The sequence below is a fragment of the Ammospiza caudacuta genome, chromosome 21 (genome assembly GCF_027887145.1).
Source record: "Ammospiza caudacuta isolate bAmmCau1 chromosome 21, bAmmCau1.pri, whole genome shotgun sequence".
Lineage (NCBI taxonomy): Eukaryota > Metazoa > Chordata > Aves > Passeriformes > Passerellidae > Ammospiza > Ammospiza caudacuta.
This window is the reverse complement of record NC_080613.1, coordinates 5,059,664-5,083,498: the sequence shown is the minus strand read 5'-3', so window position 1 is coordinate 5,083,498 and position 23,835 is coordinate 5,059,664. Positions and strand designations below refer to the sequence as shown.

Sequence of the window (23,835 nt, the reverse complement as noted above, 5' to 3'; positions counted from 1 at the left end):
TAATTAACCAGCAGACTGACTCAAGTAAGGCATTAAGCCTCACAGGGTTTATCCTAGCAGGAGGATTGAGGCAATAAACCTATCACATCCATGTTTACAAACAGACTCCACCCTCCAGCTCACCTTTTCAACATCTGCTTTTGTCACATTGATGTCAGCATCCATTTTCTCAAAATACTGCTGTGCTCGGTCAGCTTCTTTGCAGTCACGTTCAAATCTCCTTTTACTCTGACAAGAAAAACCAGAAACCTTCGTTATGGGAAGAAAAAGATCCCAAAATCTGCCTGAAATTCATGCCTGCCACTAAAACAATCTGTTGTAGCAACTGCAGGATTTTAGGGCTCTCTTGTTTACACTGGAATACATTTCCATATTTATGAACTTCACAAAAGGGAGTTACCAGAGGCACATTTTTGGTTCCATTATTCAGGCTGTTCATATTTCAGTATTTTTCCTTTTTAGCATCACTTCCACTCTAGTAAATGGAATAACTCTCTTCCAACACTTAACCCTTTCATTTTTGTAAATGCATGGGGAGTAACTAAGATTTACAAATTTGCCACTAGGATTTTTGGTAATTGATAACCCCTTTTCTATCCTCTCCTGTACTTCAGCCTCACTTTTCATTCGTCACATGAATGACAATTCCAATGTATATTTACTTTTGGGAAGCAGCACCTGACCCAAGAGATGCTCCTGTTCAATTTATTCACACATTATGAAGCTGTTCAACTGGCAGTGGAATATCTGAGCAGGACCCTTAGGGACTCAGCAGTTTCAGCAATGCTTAGCACACTTTTCAAGTCATATCAAATGAAATGCTGCTCGTGATAGACAAAGAACCCACAGAAGCCAAATGTTCTGTTAAAACAGATTTTTTGAGGACTGTGAGTGTATTTAAGGCAGCAGAGTTTTAAAAATCCCATTTCTACAACTTTTACCCATATACCTTTTGTTTTCCAAATAAAACATTTGGAACCATCTTTTTGAAAACAATATATAAATTACTTGAATGTCACATCTGAGGAATTTGCCACTTACTGCTTCAAGTTGTTTCCAGCAAGTTTCAATGTGTTGTTGTGCCTTTCTGCCATCATGGAAGTGCTGTTTAGAAAAAGAAAAGAAAACATTTTGAACAACAAAAGAACAAACAGTCAAGTATGCTCAAGAAAAAGCCCAACCAGAAATCATTCTGACAGCTGTGTTCTGCAAGGCTGGTGAATTGAGCAGGTGTGTGATGACTATCTAATGTCTCAGCAGGCTGCAGATGGATATTTGCATCAATTATAGTGGTTAGTTCGACTAAAGCTAATTAATCCCTTTAGCAATTCTACCTTGTATTGTTCACTGTATCTCATAATTATTGGTTTCCCATATCATGGGATCTGAAGCACTTTTATCTGATGAGTATTTCTTTGGTGACAGACTGAACACTGGCTCTAAATTAAAATTTCTCTCTACATGAATTTACCAAGATGCACTTGATTGGCACATTCTAACAACTGATGTTTGTCCTGATTTTCATTCAGACTCAACAAAAAAACCTCTCTTCTTCCTAGTTACTAACTGTGTGTCAGAGCCAGCTGCTCCTGCCTCTCAAGAGGTTTTTGGTCCCTCCAGAATCCCTCCTCTCCCACACACTGGGGGTGAGTGTGTGCTCAGAGTGAGGTGTAACTCAAGTTTTAAATGGAGATGTCAGCTGAACAAGGAACTCCTCTCCTGATGTGCTTTGTGGATCTAAATTGCAGTTGGTTTAAGTAACAGTTCTTTACACAATGTTCTTTATCAAAGAATCTAATCTGTATTAGTTTATCCCTCTGCAGAATCACAAAATGGTTTGGGTGGGGAGGGACCTCAAAGAACACTTTGTTCCAACCCCTTGCCATGGCAGGGACACCTTGCACGGTCCCAGGCTGCTCCAAGCCCTGTCCAACCTGGCCTTGGGCACTTCCAGGGATGGGGCAGCCACAGCTTTTCTGGGCAAGCTGTTCCTCCATATATATGCCTGGCTTTCCCTCAAGATAAGCAATTCATTCCAGATCATTCTATAAATGAGTGACCCAGCTCTGGGCAGGAATGTGAATGCAGACCCAGCTGACTGCTACAACAGGTTATTCCCCTCCATACACCACCCTGGAAAATAAATAATGAAGCAAAGTGAAACAGGAAGAGAGAGGCCTTTCTTTTGTATTATTTACTGGTAATTAGTTTTAGTCAAATACAGGAATGGTGTCACAAAGTAAACTTGAAAAATAAAGGTCAGATATTGCCAGATAATGCCACTAGAATTTATGTGCTCTCACGCCCAAGTGCAATCAGATTTTACATAAATCTTAAGGAATGTGATACCTATGGTTTGTTGGGTTAAAAAAAGCTCACACTCCAGATCATTAACCTGCTAGAAAATGCCACAGTTAGAAAAATCTGCCTGCAAGCACTTTACAATTGGCAGCTCCTTGGTCTCCTGCATCTTCCACTACCACAATTGGTATTTTCCTGTGTTAGGGGAATGAGGGACATTTCAGAGCTGCCATTCTGCCTCCATCAGACATGACAGCAAAAAGCCCCAAAACTGCAATTCTCTATCATGCCATGTCAAATAGGCTCATTTAGCTTTAAAAATCACAGTAATGTTCAAGATGTCTGCAAGAACAGAACAGCACCAGGGCTGCCCTGGCAGTCCCAAACACTGTGTGCTGAGGAGGGATGCCCACCTGGAACTGAGCACAGGGACATTCTACAGCTGGATATGTCTGCATGGTGCTTATCTCCACAGGAAAATTCTTAAAGCAGACAAGAGAGGCCCAGTGGCAGAAATGTTTTCCATCCTGGCCCGTGCCATGCTCAGCTCCAGCTCTGCTCCTGCCCTCTGAGCAGGGAGCACGTGTGGCCACTGGGCCATGGAAGGGGAGCAGTGACAGCCTGGCACTGCTGGGACAGCAGAGACCTTCTCCAAACACTGCCTCACCACACTGTGACATTAAAAACCCCTGACATCACTGTGGAACTGCTGGGTGGCAGGGAAAGGCTCCAAGCTGATTTCAGTTCCCTTTGTAGATCCCCAAGTCCTTTCAACTCCATGTGTGACAGATGCTGCCTCTTCCCTGCCAGGGGCTCCTCCTTTTGTCATCAGAGTTTAGGAAAACAGTCCCAAGGAGCAACAAAAACAGTCCCAAGGAACAACTGTAATTTATCACTACATTTTTCAACGTTTTGCTAATGAGCATGAAATTCATGGAAGCCTTAACAGTGAAGCTGGGAATAAAATGACTCTGATGGATTCATTGCTTCCACCAGCCCCCATTTCTGTGCTCCCCACTTTGCTGGGGTAGGATGGACCTGATTTGGGAGCAGCTGGACTGTGTGAAACCCAATACTGTCAATGACCCATAAACCTCAGGAAAACAACATGCCAGGTTTGTTTAACAGGAAACAATTGCAGAGAGGAGCTGAAGGATGAACTTGGAAACAAAAGCCCATCAGATAACAGGATGTGTATTTTTAAACCATTGTAGTTGAATAATGTCATTTTAACAAGCCATCCCTGTTACTTCCAAATTTGTCATCTCTGTAAAATAAGCTGCACAAGCTTCTGGAAGTACATGCAAGAAGCAGTGAGACTGCATCCAGTTCAGATTTTGCTGCATTTTGATACTTTATTTTTTTTATAAAAACTCTGCTGCACAATTGGAATGCTGAAATGTAAAATGAGCATTGTTGAAGATGATTAAATAGTGAAATATTAAATGGTGATAAATACAGGTGCATTACATCTTGAAGAGTTCAGGAAATACTGCTTTTTTTTAGTTCAATCAATTTCTAAATATACTTATATAACCCCTAATTCTTGCTGTGCTGTCCCTTGTTGTGAGCTAAGGCACTTCTGGTTTTGCAAATCTTTGCCTTCCAATGGTAATTCCTGCCTTCCAAAAATTCATTTTTAAATACAGCACCTAAGTGGGACCTTCCAACTATCTATATTTCTTCACTGGCCCAATTTTATGGGTTAGAAAAGTCAAGGCACCACGGTCAAGTGATCTGCCTAAAGTCATACAGGAAGCCTCCAGTTTCCTCAAACCATGCACTATCTTCAACTTCTGCAAACTCATTTCCTTTACAATCCTCTTAAACAGCAAATGTCCTCTACCTTCACCTCCTCCCCTCCAAAACCCCAGCAAAAATAACTCCAAGCTCAACTGTTCCTTGATAAGGTTTCAAGTACAAGTTCTAATTTAAATAAATTTCTTTGAACAAATTAAATAATTGGTTGTTCTACACCTAACATTTAGCAAATGGAAACATGAAAAACTATTTAGAAAATCCTGTGGCATACTACCACTCACAGGCATTTCAGCAGCACAGAATGAGAAATTTGGAGTAATTGATACAGTATTTCTTTTTTCCCCTCCCAAACTGGATGTCCAAATTGATGGCCCCAATCAGGCTGTTAAAAAAAAATCAGAATATGAGTGAGATATTCAATTAATAAATCACACCTCAAGTGTGTCAGTGAGACATTAGCAGCAGTGTAGGTGGCTCACATGCCATGATTTACTCCAGACTTTTCACCCATATCCACAGAATTCTAAAAACACATTAGAAACACAGTAAAGTGAAAAGTTTGGGGTTATTAGTGTTCATTAAGTCAACCCCCCTAAATCACCTTGAAGCCTATACTTTGCACTCTTTGGCTAGCAAACACTGTGTCAACTTTAAGATTTCCCTAAGCAATATTTTATTGAACTATTAAACCAACTAAATGGCTTAAAGCACAGCAGCACTGCCCAAACTCAAACCATCCATGACCACAACTGTCCTTTTTCCCTGTGTTAAAGCCCATTGTGCCCCAGGGTGCCCTGAACAATCCACAATGGCCACGTTTTCACTGGAGAACTCCATCCATTCCAGCTCACAGGATTAATACAACAATGAAGGGTTTAGGTGATCTCAGGAGAGTTCACAGATGAGTTCAGAAAAGATCTCCAAGTTTGACCTCAACTCATGACCAACCATCATAATTTTAACGACACCCAAGTGCCACATGCAGAATTTCCTTGAACATTTCCAAGGATGGTGACTCCACCACCTCCCTGGACAGCCCAATCCAACCCTTTCCATTAAGAAATTCTTCCTGGAATTCTAAAATTCAGTTGTTAAGACTTGAGATACTTTTGCCAGAGTATTAACTCGCTCATGTGAGGACTGTGAATTAACTCAACGTTTTAAAAGCTTTTGTTATATTTAAAAAGCTCACAGCTCGAGGAAAGAGCTTTTCCCTTTGCAAATGCAGCCACAGGGATCGGTGTGCTCTCCTCATTAGGATGCTGCCTGTGTCTGGAACAGCTGGGGAGCAACCCTGGCTGCTGTGCAATCAAAGACAAACCTCTCATTGACTTTTGTTGGGCTCAGATTTCACCCGTGTTGATCAAAACGCCGGGAGCAGCGAGCGAGGGTCCCACAATGCAGAGCCTGTTCCTGCCAGCACTGCCACAATTAGGAGCAGCAGGATATTTTTGCAAAACTTCCTTGGTATGCACGAGGGTTTACACAGCCCCAGAGCTCACCCAGCAGACAACAACAGCTTGTTAGAAGATGCATCTTATCTTTTTTTTTTTTCCCCCTGACCTTTTGAGAGAAGCAGGAGAAAAGATGTTGCTAAAAGCATCTAATGAAGGACAACACATTCCAGTGCTTTTGCTGAGGAGTTCCTGGGCAATTTTCAATTAAATAATTGCCTGAAACATGTAAATTCCCAGCATGACAACAGGGCTGCTTAGGCTCTGTCTAAACTGATCCTGTGAAACCTTTTACAAAAGGCTGTAATAACACAGCCTTGTTTTTCTTAAGCAAACAGGAGTTGATTATATGGTTAAACTAAAGACTTGTACATCTATAGGATGTTTGTATTAGAAATAATCATAAAAACAGTCTTAATTTATATGCATAGCATATGGTTCATTTGACAACATCCTTTACAAGAATTGTCTAAAAATATATCTAAGGCAAGGGTGCTTTATTCTCTTCTATGTACATGTGAGATAATAAAACAGACTAACAAAATAGTTACCTTTGGCTTTTGTAACAAGTACTCCCAGCTCACACTGATAATAAATAAAAATACAGTACTCCATCCTCCAATTCAAACTCTTATCTCCATTTTTGTTACAAGTGATTTCTAAAATAATGGCTGGTGATTAACGCACACCAGAGACGGAAATAAGACAACACTATTTTTTCCTCAATTTTTTCAGCAATATTTGCAAAAATCCTTGTCAAATGTTTTTCTTTTTCTGGCTGCAAAGACAGGAAACAGTCTCCTCCAAAGAAATCTTTGTTTCCAAAAATAGCAATATGTTCTTGAGGTCTTATCTCTCTCAGTTGTAGAAAGAGGAGCATAAGAGAGTTCTGTGAATGTTGACATGAAATTCATGACCATTTTAATACATTCATCAGCTACTTAATATTGGGGCATAACACTGTTCTCCTTTGCAATATCCGCAGGGACATTATTTTTAACATGTATTTATCAACTTGGTTGAGTCTGGGACAAGTTATAGAAATATCTGTACTTAATTTGATGCAAGTATCTGCTCCTGGAGTGCTGTATTCCAAAGAAATTCCATTTAACAAGCACTATGGAGCAAAGCTTCAAATTCCAGATCAGCTGCACCTGACAACCTGAAGTAGCTGCCCCTGTTGTCACTGAGCTGTAACAACAGAATTATGGATGGGGTTTGGAGCAACCTGGACCAGTGGAAGGTGTCCCTGCCCTGGGCAGGGAGTTGGAATGAAATAATCTTTAAGGTTCCTTCCAAACCAAACCATTCTGTGACTCCCTGGTGATTGGCACAAACCTAAGAGACACTGTGGCAGTAATATTTATGGTAACTTGTCATTTTCATACTACATGTGACAGATAAAGTCCTTACATTGGGAATTGTAGCTCAGAACTTCTTCTCAGGCACAGAGACAGTGCTGCAGCTGCCAGTGCAGCTCCATGGCAGCAGAGCTAAGGATTCTCAGGATCTCTGCTGCTCTGGCCAGCTCCTGGAGAGGTCCTGCTCAACCATCTGCCCTCAGGGCAGCAAGGCCAGCAGGCCCTGGAACCAGTGAGCACAGGCTGTTTGGAGATCATGTACCCTCCTCCAACCCAGCCCTAGGGACTAATCTTGTCTTTAAAAGCTCACCAGAGCCCAAGTGCTCCTCAAAAGCAAACCTAGGGCTTTTCAAATGGAGATTCATCACTACTACTAAAACTATGGTGTGAAAAGTTGTTTGTGCTTTTATATCCTTCAATGAAATTAGAGGAACAAGCTGCTCTAGCTTCCATCTTTTCTCATTCCCAGCATTGTCACCAAGCTCTCCTTCCACTGATCCACAGTTAAAAGGTGTCATTTCAAATGGTCTGTGACATTCCTGTCAACAAAAACTAGAAGATGTACAAGCTAATGCCTTAATATGCAAGGAAATACTTTTAGCTGTTTTCATAGACCCTTCATGCACACATTCACCTACACTGAAGTACCAAGACCTGCATCAGAAATATAAAATATTAAATGTCAGCAAAAATGCCAGCTGAACATGCCCACATGTACCACAGGCTTGGATGAACCCCACTCTCCACAATTAACATATGCACTACTCATCTGGCTTTATTGTTGCTCTTTCTTTTCAGGCCAATCTCTGTGGCTGTACAGGCAGAACACAAAGGGGAAAATGCATCCATGGCCAGTGCTCAACCCCCTCAGCCTCAGGCATCTCTCAGTCATGCACTGAGCAGGAAATGTTACTGCTCATAGGAGGCATCTCTCATCTTGTCCCTCTAAAGGCTCTTGCTGTGCAGAGCAGCATTCAGGCCAATTCACAGAAAATGGAACTACATTTGTTAGTAAACAGATTTTGTTTTCCCAATCTGATTCTTTCATGTGGTAAACAGAAGCCAATTTATTTATTTGGGCTATCATTTCATAGTTCAGTGTACCCATTCAAAACTGGGAAGAGCAGCATATGAAGTTCAGTGGTCTCAACTTTGAATCCTGCTAAATCCAAAGGTCACGTTATACCTTTCAGTTGCATGGGATATTGGTATTAGTTTCCCACACAAAAATGCTATTTAAATTTCCATAATAAGCACTTGCTTTTCCCCTTCACAGCACCATTCCATGACAACACAGCAATAGCCAACACAGCTTCATTGTATTTACTATCCATAATTTGGTGAAAACCAAACAGTCCATCAGAACACAGAATTTATTGTGATCTTTCCTAAATATATTTCTGCATTCTTAATTTTCTCTTTAATAATTACCACGTAACACTGTACTGGTACAATTTAACTTAACCAAATACAGCAGAAATACCTCACAAGAAAGAGGATGAATATTTAGAGTAGGACTGTTGTGCAGTGTATTTATCAAGCACAGCAAATTCCCATAAATAACTTTAGATTAAAATTAAGACCTTCATTCACAGGGCAATGAGCTGGAAGTGAGTTGGTTGCAAGACAAGAGTTGGGGAAAGCTTGGTTTGAATTACATCAATCTGAAGTTTGGCAAATCACTTCCTTTCACTGTCACTCTTTTCCTTTCCCCACCCCTCACTTGGCCGTTGGTTTGTGACTTCTGGAAGGCAGCAAAGTCTCTCTGTGCCCCTGCAGCACAAAGCACAGCTGTGCTCCAAACACACACAGAGCTTGAGGCACATCCCAAATGCAACATGGGAAAATCCATTGTGCCCCTGACAGGGCTGTGTGCTGCCACCCTGCCTCATGCTGCTCCACACTGGAGGAATCCTCTGGAAAAACCACAGGACTCTTTGCAGAACAGGGTACTATTCAGAATGAGTGAACGTGACAGAATTCCTCCAATTATTTACTTTTCATCAACACCTGAGAACCTACAAGAAACAGAAAGTCCTCTGAGAGGCACCCCCTGGATGAATGCACACAAGGAGGGTCCACCAGAAAGGACCAGACCTGTTTTGCCCCCATGGTACCCATAAGGATTCATTCATTCCCTGTTCCCCTTCTATCCCCACACAAAATGGAATGTATTGACATCAGGTAAATTCTCTCCCAACCACAGAATCCCAGTGCTGCACCAGTTCAGACTGCAGCAAAGCCCTTGGCTTCTATCTGACTTTCATGCTTGATTGTATGGAGCCAGAGCAGCCCCAGGGGGAGGTGGAGGCAGAGGTGAGAGCAGCAGCAGTAATCAGAGAGATGGTTCATGACTCCCAAATACATTTTTAGCAAAGCTGCCATGAGCAGTGGCCACACAGAGCAGCTGCTGCCAGAGGAGGCTGAGAGTCAGACCTAGTTTGTGACCAGAGATCTAAATCAGAATGGGCTCAGGAAATAATTCTTGAATTTCTATCCAGATTACAGAATTGGACGGATTCCTCAGCCATAGTTGGATGTATAAATCAACTATGTCCTGTGAAGTGTTAAGGGAAAAAAATAAGCCAACAAACAGAAATTCTCAATGGTTGGATCAGTACATTTCCAGCCTAGAAGTGTATTACATGTCAGTGCTTGTGAAGTCCAAACACTCATCTTGACATGACAGGATCACCACCTTCTCTTTTGTCAAAGATGGACAAGATTAAGAGCCAATTTTGTAATACTGCAGGTCACAGAATCACAAGGTTGGATGAGACCTTCGAGATCGAGGTCAAACTTGACACTTTTGAGAGCCACCCCAAAGTCAGGCCTTGGTGACATTGGGGTGACATGAAGCATGACTGCAGAAGCAAGTTCTTTCCCTGAAATACTCAGAGGTGATTCCCACCTCATTTGTGTGACTTGATGACATCTTCCAACAGCAATTCAGTCACAGGCATCTAACCTCAACAGCCTCAAGGGGACTATGGATGGGACATGCCCTTCACACAACACAGAACTGAAATTTGAGCTTGTAACCAGCTAACAAGGACTCTGAGGAAGAGAATGTCTCCTGAGAGAGCATGGACACAGTAAGATCAAGAGAGTACAAGAAGAAGTTCAAGTGAGGAACTGCACTATAAAGAGTTTCACTTCACTGGGCAGCTGGGAAGAACTGAAACAACACAAGGAGTTCTCCCTCTCACAGTGTGAAAATCAGGCAGGGTGTGTACCTGACTTAGTGACTGTGAGGGCAAAACAACTCATTTGGTACCGTGACAGCACTGAGAGCAATCTTATGGAAGAGGAATGTGTGAAATGATAAAGCGTAAAATTATAAAGTCATTGATTCACCTTAACTCCTAAAGATATTTAAGTTTCACACAGGAGTCTTGGCCTGATTTTTGTAACCACTTTCTAAAGTTCAAAAGCCATCATGCAACAAAGCACAGGATCTGAAAAAGTGTAAAGGTAACCCAGAACTCTCCCAAGTTCTAAATCAGATCACAGGAAGAAGGAGGTATCTCTCTTTTGAACAACTGCACCTTGCACATCATCCCACCTGTCCAACCTGCACAATTGTCCTGCCTGGTTTTGATCAGTTGCTTCTTTCCTTATTTTACCACTAGCAAGCATCTTTTATAGAAAAAACATTACATAGGCAGCCATCAAGCACACCTTTCAGAGAGCCAAACAAACCCAACATATGTACAATTTGCATGCCAGATGAATTTTACCCAGCGTAAAACCCATGTAAGGCATGACACAGTATCAGTTCTGCACCACTTCCAGGCCAAGCAAAACCCAAGAAATTATTTATTACTGTGTGACCCCAATCATCTGCTGGTGTAATTCCACTGGAATCAATAGAGCTAAATGAGCATGAAAGCAGAGCAGGCAGGCAGGCACAAGCCCCCATGTGTTCAAAGATCATCAGCCACACTCACTGCTCACAGCTCCAGCAAACACTCCTGGGTATCAAAGGGGTTTCCTTTGGAAACAGAAGCTGTATTTAGAGATATTTGAAAAAATTCTGCCCTGTGAGGGTGCTGAGGCCCCAGAGAAGCTGGGGCTGCCCCACCCCTGCAAGTGTTCAAGGTCAGGGTTTGGTGCAGGCTGGACCAGTTATCCCTGCCCATGGCAGGGGAGAATGGGATGAGCTCTCAGGTCCCTTCCAACCCCATTCCTATTGCCTGACCCCTTTCTGCTGGACTTGAGCTCATCTTTCACACATTTACTTACGACACCTCTGTGTATAATTTCCATCTTCCAAGTAGAAAAGTAAGACCAAAAGAGTAAAGGTGCTTATCTACCACAGCCATGCTGAAATCACTGGAAATTTTACCATTTTACATTCAGGTGTATTTGGACACCTGAATGACTTAATTCAAGACTCAGTGGAGAAGAATGTGGGTCTCCCAACTCCTACACATGGACCCAGCCCCAGGAGTGGCTCATCCAAATGATTCTTTGGACCTGGAGCACAGCAGTTGATGGAAGAACAAACAGTGAGCACGAGAACCCTGCCAACAAAATTTCTGGAAATACCAAGTCATTCATTAATTGATATCATAAAAGGTTTTGCCTAAGCTGCAGCTCTCTGTAATATTTACACAACATCCACCCTCCCCTCCTGCAGATCTCAGCAGGATCAATGCTGTTACAGGATGAAGTGAGAGGCTGTGCATGAAAAATGCCTGAGGGTGGGAACAGTTTCCTTTTCAACACAGTTTTCTCCTGAATGAGAAATCTACAGGAACTAGACAAGGATTCCTAATTCCTATAAGCTTGATTTATGTTGCAAGAACAAAACAACTCTGACAACTGTTTTCTGTTAAAGGCCAGTAATTATCAGCAACAGCAGGTAAATACACTCACTTGCTTTTTGCTGTTCCCCTGTTCTTATCACTAGGCCAATATTACACTAATTTTCCTGTCATTCACCCCTTACTTATATGAGCCATAATTACTAGAAAAGTTTACAAACAAAACAAAAAGCCAATAGTTACTACTCAAATTCTTTACAAGAAATATTGCAAGCCCACTTCCATAGTACCTAGAACATCTAGATATTCCAATCAATTCATACCCATGTAATTGAGAAACCAGGCAAAAAACAAGAGCTGACAGAAAAATGCCACACTAGAATGCTGCTTTTTTCCCCTTTTTTCCTCCTTCTGCACAGATCCATGCTGGATATAAGGTCACATATAAGAGGGGCTGAGAAAACATTCCCATCAGTTATATGTAAAACATCCTTCCACACTGAAGATTACACACCATTTTGCAGATTAAAGCTATGTCTATATATTCTTTTCCTCTGCTGACAGAATTATCATTCTAATGCTATACTTAGAAAAAGGTGGTGATTTCCAGGGCTCTGCTCCCACACAGCACCTCAGCACATGCTTAGTGTTTAGTGGGACTATTTATAAATGCATAAGTTCTGCAGGAGTATTTTTGCACTTTCCAAAATAGACCAACAGCTTGGAAATGAAATATAATGCTCTGATGCTCCCTTTGCACTTTGCTTAGTCATTTTATACCTGTTCTGTGAGTATTTGTAGTGCTTAGAATCCTTCTTCTATGCTCACACATCCAGGACATAAAAGGATTCAAAGCAAGGAAGGAAATCACATCTCAACTCTGCATTTTACAGAGCTGGTGATGTGCAAATTAATCAGCTTTGAACATTCACTGCAGCAGGCACACAGGTCCCTAAAGTACCAGCTGCAATAGAGCACTAACATAAATCTATTAATTCCACCAGTCTTGAAGGACAACAGGTTGAAAACCACATTCCTTATCTTCACCAAACAAGACAAACCCCCTATTTAATATTAAAATTTTTTTTAAAGAGTCTCCTTTGCCAGATCTGGCTGAGAAGCACAAAAAATATGAATCAAAATCCAAATAATTCTCTCAATCATCTCAGCACTGCAGTTCCTCTGTTTATTTCAGGCTTTACACAGTGCTGCTGGACTCTGCCCCAAGCAAGCTTTTGGCTAGCAGAGCCTTAAGCACAGATGGGTCTCTGACCTTATTTAGGAGGGATTCTCCTGCAGGCATTCCTGTCTGATTTTATAACATTTGATTCAAACGGTTCAGCGACTTGGCCAGGGCACATAACCCAATTCTTTAATGCTTGGTTCATTAGCACAGCTCATGTTTATTAACTACAAATAAATCTCACTTAACATTGAGCTCCACTACCACTAATTAGCTGTCTTAAATAGCAATTCCTAGTGAATAATAAATAAAGAAGGATGGGTTACCGATTTCCTCTCCTGTTTCAGCTCCTGCACGTAGCGCGTTAACTCGACAGTGATCAGAGAGGTCATGTTCTCTGAGATCACCTCATGCTGCCCAGCATAGTCATTCATCTCATTTAAAGTGGCTAGGAAGGCTCTGGTTGATGTGTACCTGCAAAGGACAGAAATGCATTTTTAGGCTCTTTATTTTCTGACAGACACACTGCAAAGGGAGCTGGGATCCTCCTTAAGCACTTAGCACAGATTCACTGAAGGAATTGCTCCAAAGGAAGCCTGTCCCGCACACTGACAGTTCTCTGATAAGTCTATCTCAATTTAGACAGTTTGACACTGGCTCTTAAAATATCACCACTTTAGAGTGCCAGGTTCTTTATCAGCACAGCTCTGGGGCTTCAGTTTTCTAATCTCTACTCACCAAACATTTCTAGTTGTACTGTCTCAATTCCTACAATTCAGTGCACAGAGTCATCAGTATATCCTACCTGGAAAAATCCTGTCTAAGCAAGCAAAATTTTGGCCAGCATAGCCTAGAAAAGAAAGTTTTTCATAGTGTAAATTTGATTTAAATCAGCTATAGTTTATAAAGTTTTCAAATAAATAGAGTTTACTAACCAGCTGTTCATTGTCAACCCATATTTTTTAGTACCTTCCATCACAAGGTTTATTTTTTCATATCAAATAACCTCCCATACAGCATTCCATGTATTATTGAAAGGAAGAAACATCTGTGCACACAAATTTTGAAGCAGCAGATTATGTCACTGGTATATTCAACCCAGTGCCAACAGAGCTGCATTTAAATACCCCAGCTGGCTGTGTGGGCAGCTGGAAGCCAGCAGCAAGACACTACTACATACTAGAAAAACTATTGTTGTTGTTATTTTTTATTCTAATTCTAAAATAGTAGTGGCCTGTGCTGGTAACATCACCTAAAGGTGAAAAATCAAAGCAAAGATGGAGATATTTAGGGGAAATAGAATAGAGCAGTACAAGTAGGGATGAAAAAGACATCATATGAAAATAAAAACAGGAGAAACTATAAAGGGACTAAAAAACATTACAAGCAGAAACATTCACAGTCAAGATGTGAAATGAGAGAAATCCCAGTTGCAAAAATATCCCAAGATCTAAAAGGCACAGAACTAGAGACTGACAACGAGCTTGAAAAAGCTGATTTTCAGCAAGGTTGTCTCCAAGCACCATCTGAGGCACCCAAAGGTCACATGGCAAATCCCCAGATATTGTTTTGAGACATGAAGTAACCACACTGAGGTGAACACTGTATTTATAAAGGGCAAAGGATGCTCAGGATCTTCTGTGCCACATCACACAGAATCATTCAACTCCAATATCCTTTTTCAGCAATGAAGGATGTGCCAAAACCCATTGTAGTAAACTCAAAATACCCATTTATGGTGGAGCTATCCAAAGGCAGATTTATTCCTAATCTTGTGTAGAGACAAGAACAGCCACTGTGCTGGTAACATAATCTTCCTTGTGTAAATATCAATATCTCGGGAAACAATGGCATAAATAACTGATTCCCAAACAATGTTCCTAAAAATAAATTTAAAAGCAAGCAAAGAGCCTGTTATCTCTCTTACACAAACCACTGGAGTAGCTGTGTAGAGCAGCTTGGGGGGCTGACCCAAAAAATCTGTATTAATATAATCATCCAATTGGAGCCATATCCAAACTCTTTTGAAACGTCAAATTTCAAGGTCAGGGGTTTGAGGCTGCTGCTGGGCTCTCCAGAGGCAGAGCAGCCTCGTGGAGCACCAGGCTGAGGGTCAGCCCCTGCCATGCCTTCCTTCAGAGCTGCATTACAAAACCCTGATGTTGAGAAACTCCGGGCTCACAGTGCTCTAAGGGGAAAGGTTCTCTGATTTAGAGCCTGGTGGGAAGCTCATCTTCTAGAAAATTCTCCTTAAAACATATCTTCATTCTCCTTAAGGGCAGGAGGGTCCTTAGGGACCGGTGGGGTCTCATCTCCCGGACCTTGTTGCTCTGCCTGTGAGCACAGCATCAATCCCCTGCCATGGGGACAGGTCTGAGCAGGGGAGTCACAACCAGACAGGTGAGGCTGTGCCCATCCTTCAACAGCAGCCAGCCCCAGGACACTGGGAGTACAACCCTGATCCTCCACCCTGCTCTGCAGGAGCCACTGTGCTGTTAGAACATTACTCCTTTTGTAAGTTACTAATCTGTGTTGTCAGCCTGTTTGAGTCATTTAATACTTACACAGAGTGCTTGAGTTTCATGCTAAAATTAACAACTGCTTCTGCTCCTGCTGAAAGCAGATATGAATTTGGTTGTTCACTTCAGAGAAGCAGGATCAGTCTGGCTTGAAGGTTTTAAGGCACATTAAAAAAACAAATGAAACCAAAACCCCAACCCAGGCATCCAGAAACTGCAACATAGGGAACTGAGTAGTTACAGGGCAAATCCACTCCTTACTATCTACCCCACAAGCCTGTTTGTGCATCTGTGATGTCTATATTCTTACACTTGACATTAAAACCTTGGGTTTACAAGCCAAATCCTAGGTGATGACCCAAACTTTCCCATTCCTCCATCAATGTGTGCTCACCCAGCAGGGAATGGTGAACATACCTGTATTCCTCCTCCTCTTTGGAGTTCTTCTTGGGTTGGTATTTCTTTGAAAGATTCCTAAAATTGAAAATATAGAGACATAAAATAAAATTTTAAAATATCCTTTGAAGCTTACTGATGGAGCTGCACACACATTCTGTGAGGCTGCAGTTTTTATCTGCAGTGAGCAGACACCTCTCCTGGAGCATGACTATAATCAGGCTTTGATTGTGCTGTACTAACACGCTAAGAATGGGCTGCACTCTGCTCCAGTCTCTAACTACAGCAAAGCAGCAGATTCTGAACCCAAGAAGTTGCTAAGTTAAGGTCATGAAGCTGATACACCTGGGTTCTGGTTCTGCTGATGCACAGATCTCCTTCACCTGATTTAGAGGAGAGGTTCTTTTAGAGTAAAAGTCACCTCAGGTAAGGCAGATCTGAAGCAGCAGATGACACTCTTGGCCAGGCAGGTTTGCCTGCATTTAGCAGGATGATTAGAAGGCAAAAAAAAACCCTTCACAAAGCTGTGGGAAGCTGCACTGAGATAGCAAGAGGGGGTTCATTTTGTGATTATCAACTAATGCTGGTGGAAGTGTGACATTTGATTATCCTAATTAGCACAGATGATTGCATCTCATTATCCCCCAGCCAACTACTGATTTAATTTTAAAACACCAATATGCTCTTGGAGTGATTGTATCTTAAATAAGAAACCTGAAGCTTGCTGTGAGCACATCTGACATTGTATGCTTTTTATTGTCCCACAAGCCTCTCATCAGCAGCAAATCCAGGGAATTTGGGAAGGTGTGCTGCCACCTGGCCCTATCAGCACCAGGATGCACACTGCACTGCAGCACAGCACAGAGCTGAGCAGTTTTAAGGGCTTTTCAGTGCTCCTGTGTCCTGAACTGAGCCCCATGACTCTGTTCTCTCTGGCAGCCTCTCACCCTGCTGTGGAAGGGAAGCCATTTGGTTTAGTTTTACAAGGTTGTTTCAGTGATGAAGAGCAGCACACAGGGAGTATTGATGGAAGCACTGTCCAAAGGAGGACTGAGTTTTATCAACTTATCCATGCCAAACGCTTTGGAGAAATCCCAGAATGCAAGTTGTAATGAAACTGCTTTTTCAGAGGTGTAACCCATTCCCTGCTGATGCTGGTTTTACTGCTGACTTGGGGACAGCAGGGCCTCCCATCTCACATTTCTTATTCCTTTTGTTCTCCTTGAGGAATTAAGGAGCATCTGCCCCAACAGAGGAGTAGCCAGAACGCTGGCAGATTTGCACAGGCAAACATGTGTTCCTCAAAATTTAACTATCCTGACTGGAAGGGATCCAAATGAGTATCTCCCTCTCAGTCTGTGCCTTCTCTACAAGAATATGCTCTGAAAAAATTAACTTGTCTAGTTCTGCGGCTTCCATCAAACACCAGAATGGGAAGGGTTCTGCAAACTGTTCTGCATGATGAAAATAAATTTTACAGCACCCTTTAGATGCCATGGGAATGCCTCCTTCCATGTACCAGCTTGAAGGGAAAAGGAAAAACCACAAGAAAAAAGCACAGAAGGCTACAGTAATAAGGCATTTTCACACAGTCAAAACTCCATCTCCCTGCACTGTCACGCTGCCCAATTAATTCTGACACACACAGCAACTGGCTTCCTGTGAATCTTTAAAGGTGCAGAAATGCTACAGAGCTGAGGGGGGAAAAAAACCCACAGTCTGCTTTCACAGACAAAAACCACTTACCAAGGATTAGCATCTGGGTTAAACACTTCATTATCTTCTGTGCAATTTACACAACACACAAATTGAGTCTATTTATTGAAGTTCTCTAATTATTTTTTGCTGTTTTCTAAATCAGATGTAGGTTTAACCAGGTACACAAAATCCCCACAAGTGCCAGTGAATGCAGAAGTACTGCTGGAGCTCAGCATGTCCTGGTGCAGTGACAGTGACACCTTCAGTGCCAACAATGATTACAGAGGGAGCTAACACATAATAAAACCATCTCTGGAAAGATTCTCTGCCACTCTGAGCACCTATCTCCACGAGTGTTTCTATTTGCTTTTCACTCTGCATCATTTTTTCTGCCTTTCCAGCTTGTTTCTCTGCTCCCATATTTGAACTTGGGTGACAAATGTGAGAGAAAGATGTCAGACATCAGGGGTTCTGATTCTCAGATTATCCTGACACCTGAAGCATTTTTTCCAACACATTTTCCTTGAGGCCATCTATCCATCACCACATTAGGCAAGGGTTTTGACACCCTTTGTGATGCTCTGAGTGCATGTGCTGTAAGGGAATGACAAGGACACCGCATCTCAGCACTGGGAGCACAGCATCCAGCGCATCAGGGTCCCATGGAAGTTAAAATACCTAAAATAAGATTCTACCATAGTTCCTACATTCCAGCCTAGCTTAATGATTCAATAAATACAATGTGAAACAAAGAAAATAACCAAGTCAGATCTGGACTCCCAAACCAGGCTAATTGTAAATGATATGTAAGCCTAACCTAAAATATTAAATACACATCTGCAGAATTATAAAGAAGAAGAAATGTTTTTAAATAGAAGAAAATTTAACTTCAATAGATGACCAGGCTGAGATGTAGATAGTTAGAGAGGAGAAATCGCTAGTTAGGTAACCCAAGGATGGAACAGAAAATACAAGTTGTGCAGAAGGAAATAAATTTCAGCAGCTTTACTTACACTACAAACAAAACTGAGTTACATCCACAGGAGTACCTGGAGTTAACCTGTCTCTTTTTAATAACATTTTCTGCATGTTATGACATGCAGTGATGTGATGCAGCCCTTTTACACCAAATTGATGTGGTACAAAAAAGGTTTGCACCAGGCTTAAGGACACTTATTAAATAAAAGCAGATGCATGATTTATTTCTCTTTTTTAATGTACAGCACTGCTTTACCTCAACACTTGACAGGTCTACATTTTTTGTTTTTTTTCTTTTGTACTTTTAACTTCTTAGATGTCTGCAAGCAACCCTGTGTTTAAGAGCTCCTTGGGGACAGATGTAGTTGTCCTCAAACCATAAAAATACAGAGAGGCAGGAAAAAAATAGACCATGTTTTTTGGGAAGTCTAGACCAGAATAAGAAATAAAGCTCAGCAATTCATAGTTCCTACATGGTCACAAGTAAAACAATATTTCACTTTCATTTATATGTTGTTTGGGTGTTTATGTGATTAATTAAGCTCTTTATACCTGGAATTTGTCATCCTGAATACCCCAGTGAGTCTAGTGCAGGACTGTTCCTAGGACAGGCCAGCTCACCCAGATACTCTGCTGGGCTTTCCCAGCCCAGTCACACTCTCTTTGTTCCAGCTCATTTTGCCTCTGTAATTCACCCTCTGCTCCTCTCCATAGGATGTGAGCAATTTGTTCCTGCACGAGTCATTTTCTATTTCCTGCTTGTCTGAGGCAGAAACCCTGGGGAAGCCTCCTGGCATTCCCCTGGGAGAGCACACAACCATCAGGGCAGGGATTTATCTACAACCAGCTCCTCATGAATCACAAGCCACTGTGCATCTCCAGTCCACTCAAACATAAGCAAATTCTGGGTGATTTTTTTTTTAATTGATACTATGTTAAATACACAGATAAACTGAAACCTCAGATCCCATCTCTTTAAAAGCCAGTAATAATGGAAAGAGTTCTCTTAAAAGCCAGTAATAATGGAAAGAGTTCTCAAGATTTATTATCACCATGCAAATAAAAGGTGGGTTTACTGGGGGAATTAGGAATAATTATTCCTGCTCTCCCCCTCCCAGTTAACACCAGCACCTCCAGTTTAGCACTGGGCACAAGTGGCTGCCAAAAATGTTGTTCAGCAGGACCCCCTGTGTGCTTTGCTCCCTTCTCACCCCTGATCAATTCTCAGTTTTTTCTACCTCACTGGGAAAAGCAAGGTGATATCCACTCCTGTGGGAGGGTTCTTAGCACCTCTTCCCTGGGATCTGACCTCAAGGAAGATTTTTTCTGTGTCTGGTTCACACATTCTTATCTCTGACTACAATCAAACCAGACATGGACATGTAGAAAGTACCCAGCAGTGATTATTTGAGATTAATTCACAAAAATCTCAGCTCTGAGAGACAGAGATCAGGAGACACCTCAAAAGATCATAAAAGTATAATTCAAATCTCAGGCTGTAACCTTCTTAACTACATAGAAAAAATTACCAAGGGCTGGGCCTGACTTTGACCTGTAATTCCTCCCCATGCACATTCAAAAAAAAGGCCTGTTTTAGTAAAAGGAAACCTAAACTTCTCCTAACAAATGATCATTATTCCATTGAATTCTCAAACCCTTCAGCATTTTTGCACAGCAGCCCCAATTTCATGGAAAACATGACAGTGCTGTGCTCAGAGCCTGAGCCATTAATCATGCACAAACTGTGAGTAAGCCCTAGTGTGCTGCTCAGCCACCTCAATACCCTCTCTTTTTGCAAAACATCTGATTACTAGCAGATATAATACAACAGGATCTTAAATTAACTTTTACTTTCCAACCTCTAAATTAAAGCTATTTTCTAAAACCATTATTATAAACAAAATCACCACTGACACAGCAAACTTAGAGTTGATTACAGGCTCTGAAGAGATGCAACTCAAAGTCCAGAATTTTACATATCAACTTACCTAAGCTGCTTTGCATAGCTGAGTTCAATCTCTGTTCTTTCTTTTACAAACTTGATGTACTTTTCCAGAACATCAATACCCCACTGAGTGTGTTTTTCTAAGTTGTCAAACTGGTCCTGCAATGAATAAAAAAAAAATAGTTTAGTCTCATTGAACACAGAGACAACTTAAAATTAATTTACAAAGGGAGTATCACCACACAGAAAGAGTTGTTAATATTTTCCATTACCACTTAGATACTTTTATAGTGAGACAGGTTTTTAACAACAGAAATCTGTATTTTACCACGAGCCCAATTCAGCAACACTCTTCATTACTCATTTCTGAATCAGTTTCATTCCAGAAATACTAGCAATTCTATTAAATACCCTCTTCTAATAGAAATACTTAAATGTAGGATAAGAAATAGATACTCATGACAGTATTTTGTTTTACTCAGAAGGACTAATAGAAGTTCCATGAATTTGGGATCTGCTCCTGATTGGTAATTCTGATTTTCATATGAAAATTGTAGATTTAAACTCCAGCTTTGCCAGTGCTATGAATTTAAAATGTTATTCAGAACAGTTAATCTTTTTACAGAGCAGACCTCAATTCCTTTGTAGACTGTTTGCTCTAAAACAGACAACACAATGCCCCCTAAAATGACAAACTATGTTTTCTGAAAGTTTTCTTGTCCACCTCCATTTAGATACAGATACTGCTTTGTTCTTCAGATATCGTTGCCCTCAAAAACAGTCACACATGTTTTCAATGAAATCAAGAACATTCCACAAGTTAGTCTGGGATTTGCAAATGCCAAGAGAAATTAAGCAACTCTAAATCCAAATTAATTATCCAAGCCAGTTTATTGCTATCTGCAGATTTCAATTTTAATCACCTTATTTTTCAAAATTTGGTTATTTCAACAGCACTCAAATTCCACAATCCATTCCACACAGCTTTGCAGAAATTGTTTCTACAATACTTGAAATATAATTTTTAAACTGTAATACATTGAATACTTATTCTGACAGACATACACTGGAAAATAAACAAGGGCTTTAATATCAGCCTAATTTATTTGGCATCAGGTTCCATTATGGTTTATAAGGACAATAGAGAGTAAGTTTGTACAATCTACAAATTAGATTGACCATGTTTTCCAAAAACAACCCACAGCACTAGATTTGGGTGGGATGCTAAGCTGCCACTACCAAAGGTTCTGACACAAGTGATGCTTCTCTAAATCAAAATATTTGGCACTGTGGCTCAGTGTGCAGAGTTATCACTGAGATACAAAAGCCAGACAAGCCCACTCCATTTAGACACAGAGCAGAAAAATCACTGAAAGCTACAACAAAGCCTGGTTTGTGAATATGTTGCTTTTATCAAACACCACTTTCTGCTCTGTAGCACATCAGGCTGTGACAGAGTTACACTGGTGGCAGGAGGGACTCTGCCAGCCTTGAACAGTCATGGACACAGGAGCTGATAAAGAAAATAAACCTGCTAATAAAGCTGCTTAACTGTAGTATGAAGGGGAGAAATAGGAACCATGTTAAGAAGACAAAATCTGCAAAACACCATGAAGAAGGGAGTTAAATCAGCAGGTAAAACTCATGGAATGGGACACACAGGGCTTGTGCATTGTGTTCTTGCTCTGCTTTAGCATCAGGCACTATTTCAAACCAAGTCAGCCAAACCAGACTAGGTTTCAATTTAAGTTATGTCAGTTTTAGTCAATTAAAGAGGCACTGGAGGCAGAACAGCAAAAGTAATACTACAAAGTTACAAAACCAGTAAAGAACCTTAAGTGCTTCAGGACTGTGTTCCAGAAACTACAAGAAAGTGTGTAAGAACAACTGGAGTTAAAAAAAAAAATCAAACTACACAAAATAAAATCCTTACTTCCAGCCATATAAATCACCCTTGAACCAGTGTAGCATCAGTCACTCAGCAAGAGGATGTGTGCATTCTGCAGAAAGGGAATACACAGACTGAAAATGTACATGTTTGCCTATATACAAATCTCAATTTCAGGCAGTTTCAGAGCAGGAGAGAAGGCAAAATCAGGGATAACAATGATCCTCCTCCTGCCAGGGGGCTCAGCTCAGCCTGGAGTCTGATGCCAGCACAGAGAAGCACCTCCTGCTCTGCTTCAAATATACAGCCACTCCACCTCTGGGATTATGCAGGAATCAGGAGAGTAATGCAAACATAGCCTTTTTAAGGTTTCTGATAAAGAGGTCCTCTAGCTCTCCCACACCCTGCTCTTCCACAATTTACATTATTTAACATAAACACATGCATATAAAATAAATACCCCATGGGGAAGTCCATTAGTCACAAGTTTACGTGGATTCACACACTCCTGATTTAGAGAAGGGAAATCTCAGGCAGGGAAATTCACCCTGTAATCCCTGTAAGCAAATTTAACCACCTTTCTTGGTACAAATCTGATCTGATAAACTAACTTATTATCCTATTGTGACCCCATCCAAAGAGGAAAGGTCAAGGTTTCCCAGAGGAAAGAATGCCTTTCAAGGGGATCCTGCCCTTCAAGGTAATCCAGATTTCAAGACAGAGCAGGTTCACCCTGAAAAGGCAACCCTGGTGGTGGCTTACCCAAAACTCCCACCCTGCATCAATTCTCAGAGCATCATCTAGATCAGAGTTGGAATAAAACCCAGAAATGGGCTGGCATCCCACAGAGAGACCTGCTGGACTGCTCCTAAGGCCTCACTAGGCCAAGCTGGAAATAAATAATATTGGAAATAAAACTCCCTGAGGAGCAGTGTAAGAGGAGCACACGGTGGTGCAGCTGTCAGACAGATCAACCAGGGGAAGATGCTGAATTTCTATTTATAAAGTGAGATGAGGCACTTGCCCTGTGCCAAGCTCCAGGCAGAACCCCCTCAAAAGTAAAGCACTGACCTCTACTATCAAGAGTGAGACAAGGGGAAGTTTAACTCTGCAAATTTGCTAAAGAGAAGACTTTCTGTTCTTTTCTGGGCATGGAACAGTGCTGGCCCAAGTGCCATTTCACTCAGCAGCCAACGCCCCACAGCACCGTGTTACACTGGGGTCACGCATTCCATTGTCCCTTCCCTTTGCTGAGTGCCTTGAGGATGAAAAAAAGTCAGTAAAATTGGCAACACCATCACTGGCTGAGCATGGGATTGCAAAGGAAGGGCAGTGCAGCCAGAGGGACACCACACAGATTGTCCTCCTTGCTCCCTGCATCTGGAAGGACACTGAAGGTAGGCAAAGGCTCTGAGTTAATGAATCAAGGGATGACAGGGAACAGAAAACGTGTCCAGCATACCCTTCAATTCATGGAATCCCAAAGTCCAGGGATACATATAAACAATGCAAAATAGGAACTTCTGAAGAAGATTTTTGAGAGCAGTTAACAACATCATGCCTTCAAATAATCAATATTGAA

General features: G+C 41.4%; 1 protein-coding gene across 11 annotated transcripts in view; it reads right to left on the bottom strand.

Annotated features, from left to right (window-relative positions):
• The window catches only part of FNBP1 (formin binding protein 1), an 89,942-nt gene that overhangs the window by 40,305 nt on the left and 25,802 nt on the right, over window positions 1-23,835 (bottom strand). For 7 of the 11 annotated variants that reach the window (XM_058818419.1, XM_058818430.1, XM_058818423.1 and 4 more), the window contains exons 2-6: window positions 20,409-20,524; window positions 15,766-15,822; window positions 13,156-13,303; window positions 1,042-1,104; window positions 124-228 (exon numbers count right to left, since the gene is read on the bottom strand). In XM_058818419.1, the coding sequence (XP_058674402.1) occupies window positions 124-228; window positions 1,042-1,104; window positions 13,156-13,303; window positions 15,766-15,822; window positions 20,409-20,524 (489 nt within the window). Of the gene's footprint in view, window positions 1-123; window positions 229-1,041; window positions 1,105-13,155; window positions 13,304-13,634; window positions 13,680-15,765; window positions 15,823-20,408; window positions 20,525-23,835 lie in introns of all 11 variants that reach the window. The other 4 variants (XM_058818420.1, XM_058818421.1, XM_058818422.1 and 1 more) reach the window with 1 other exon arrangement.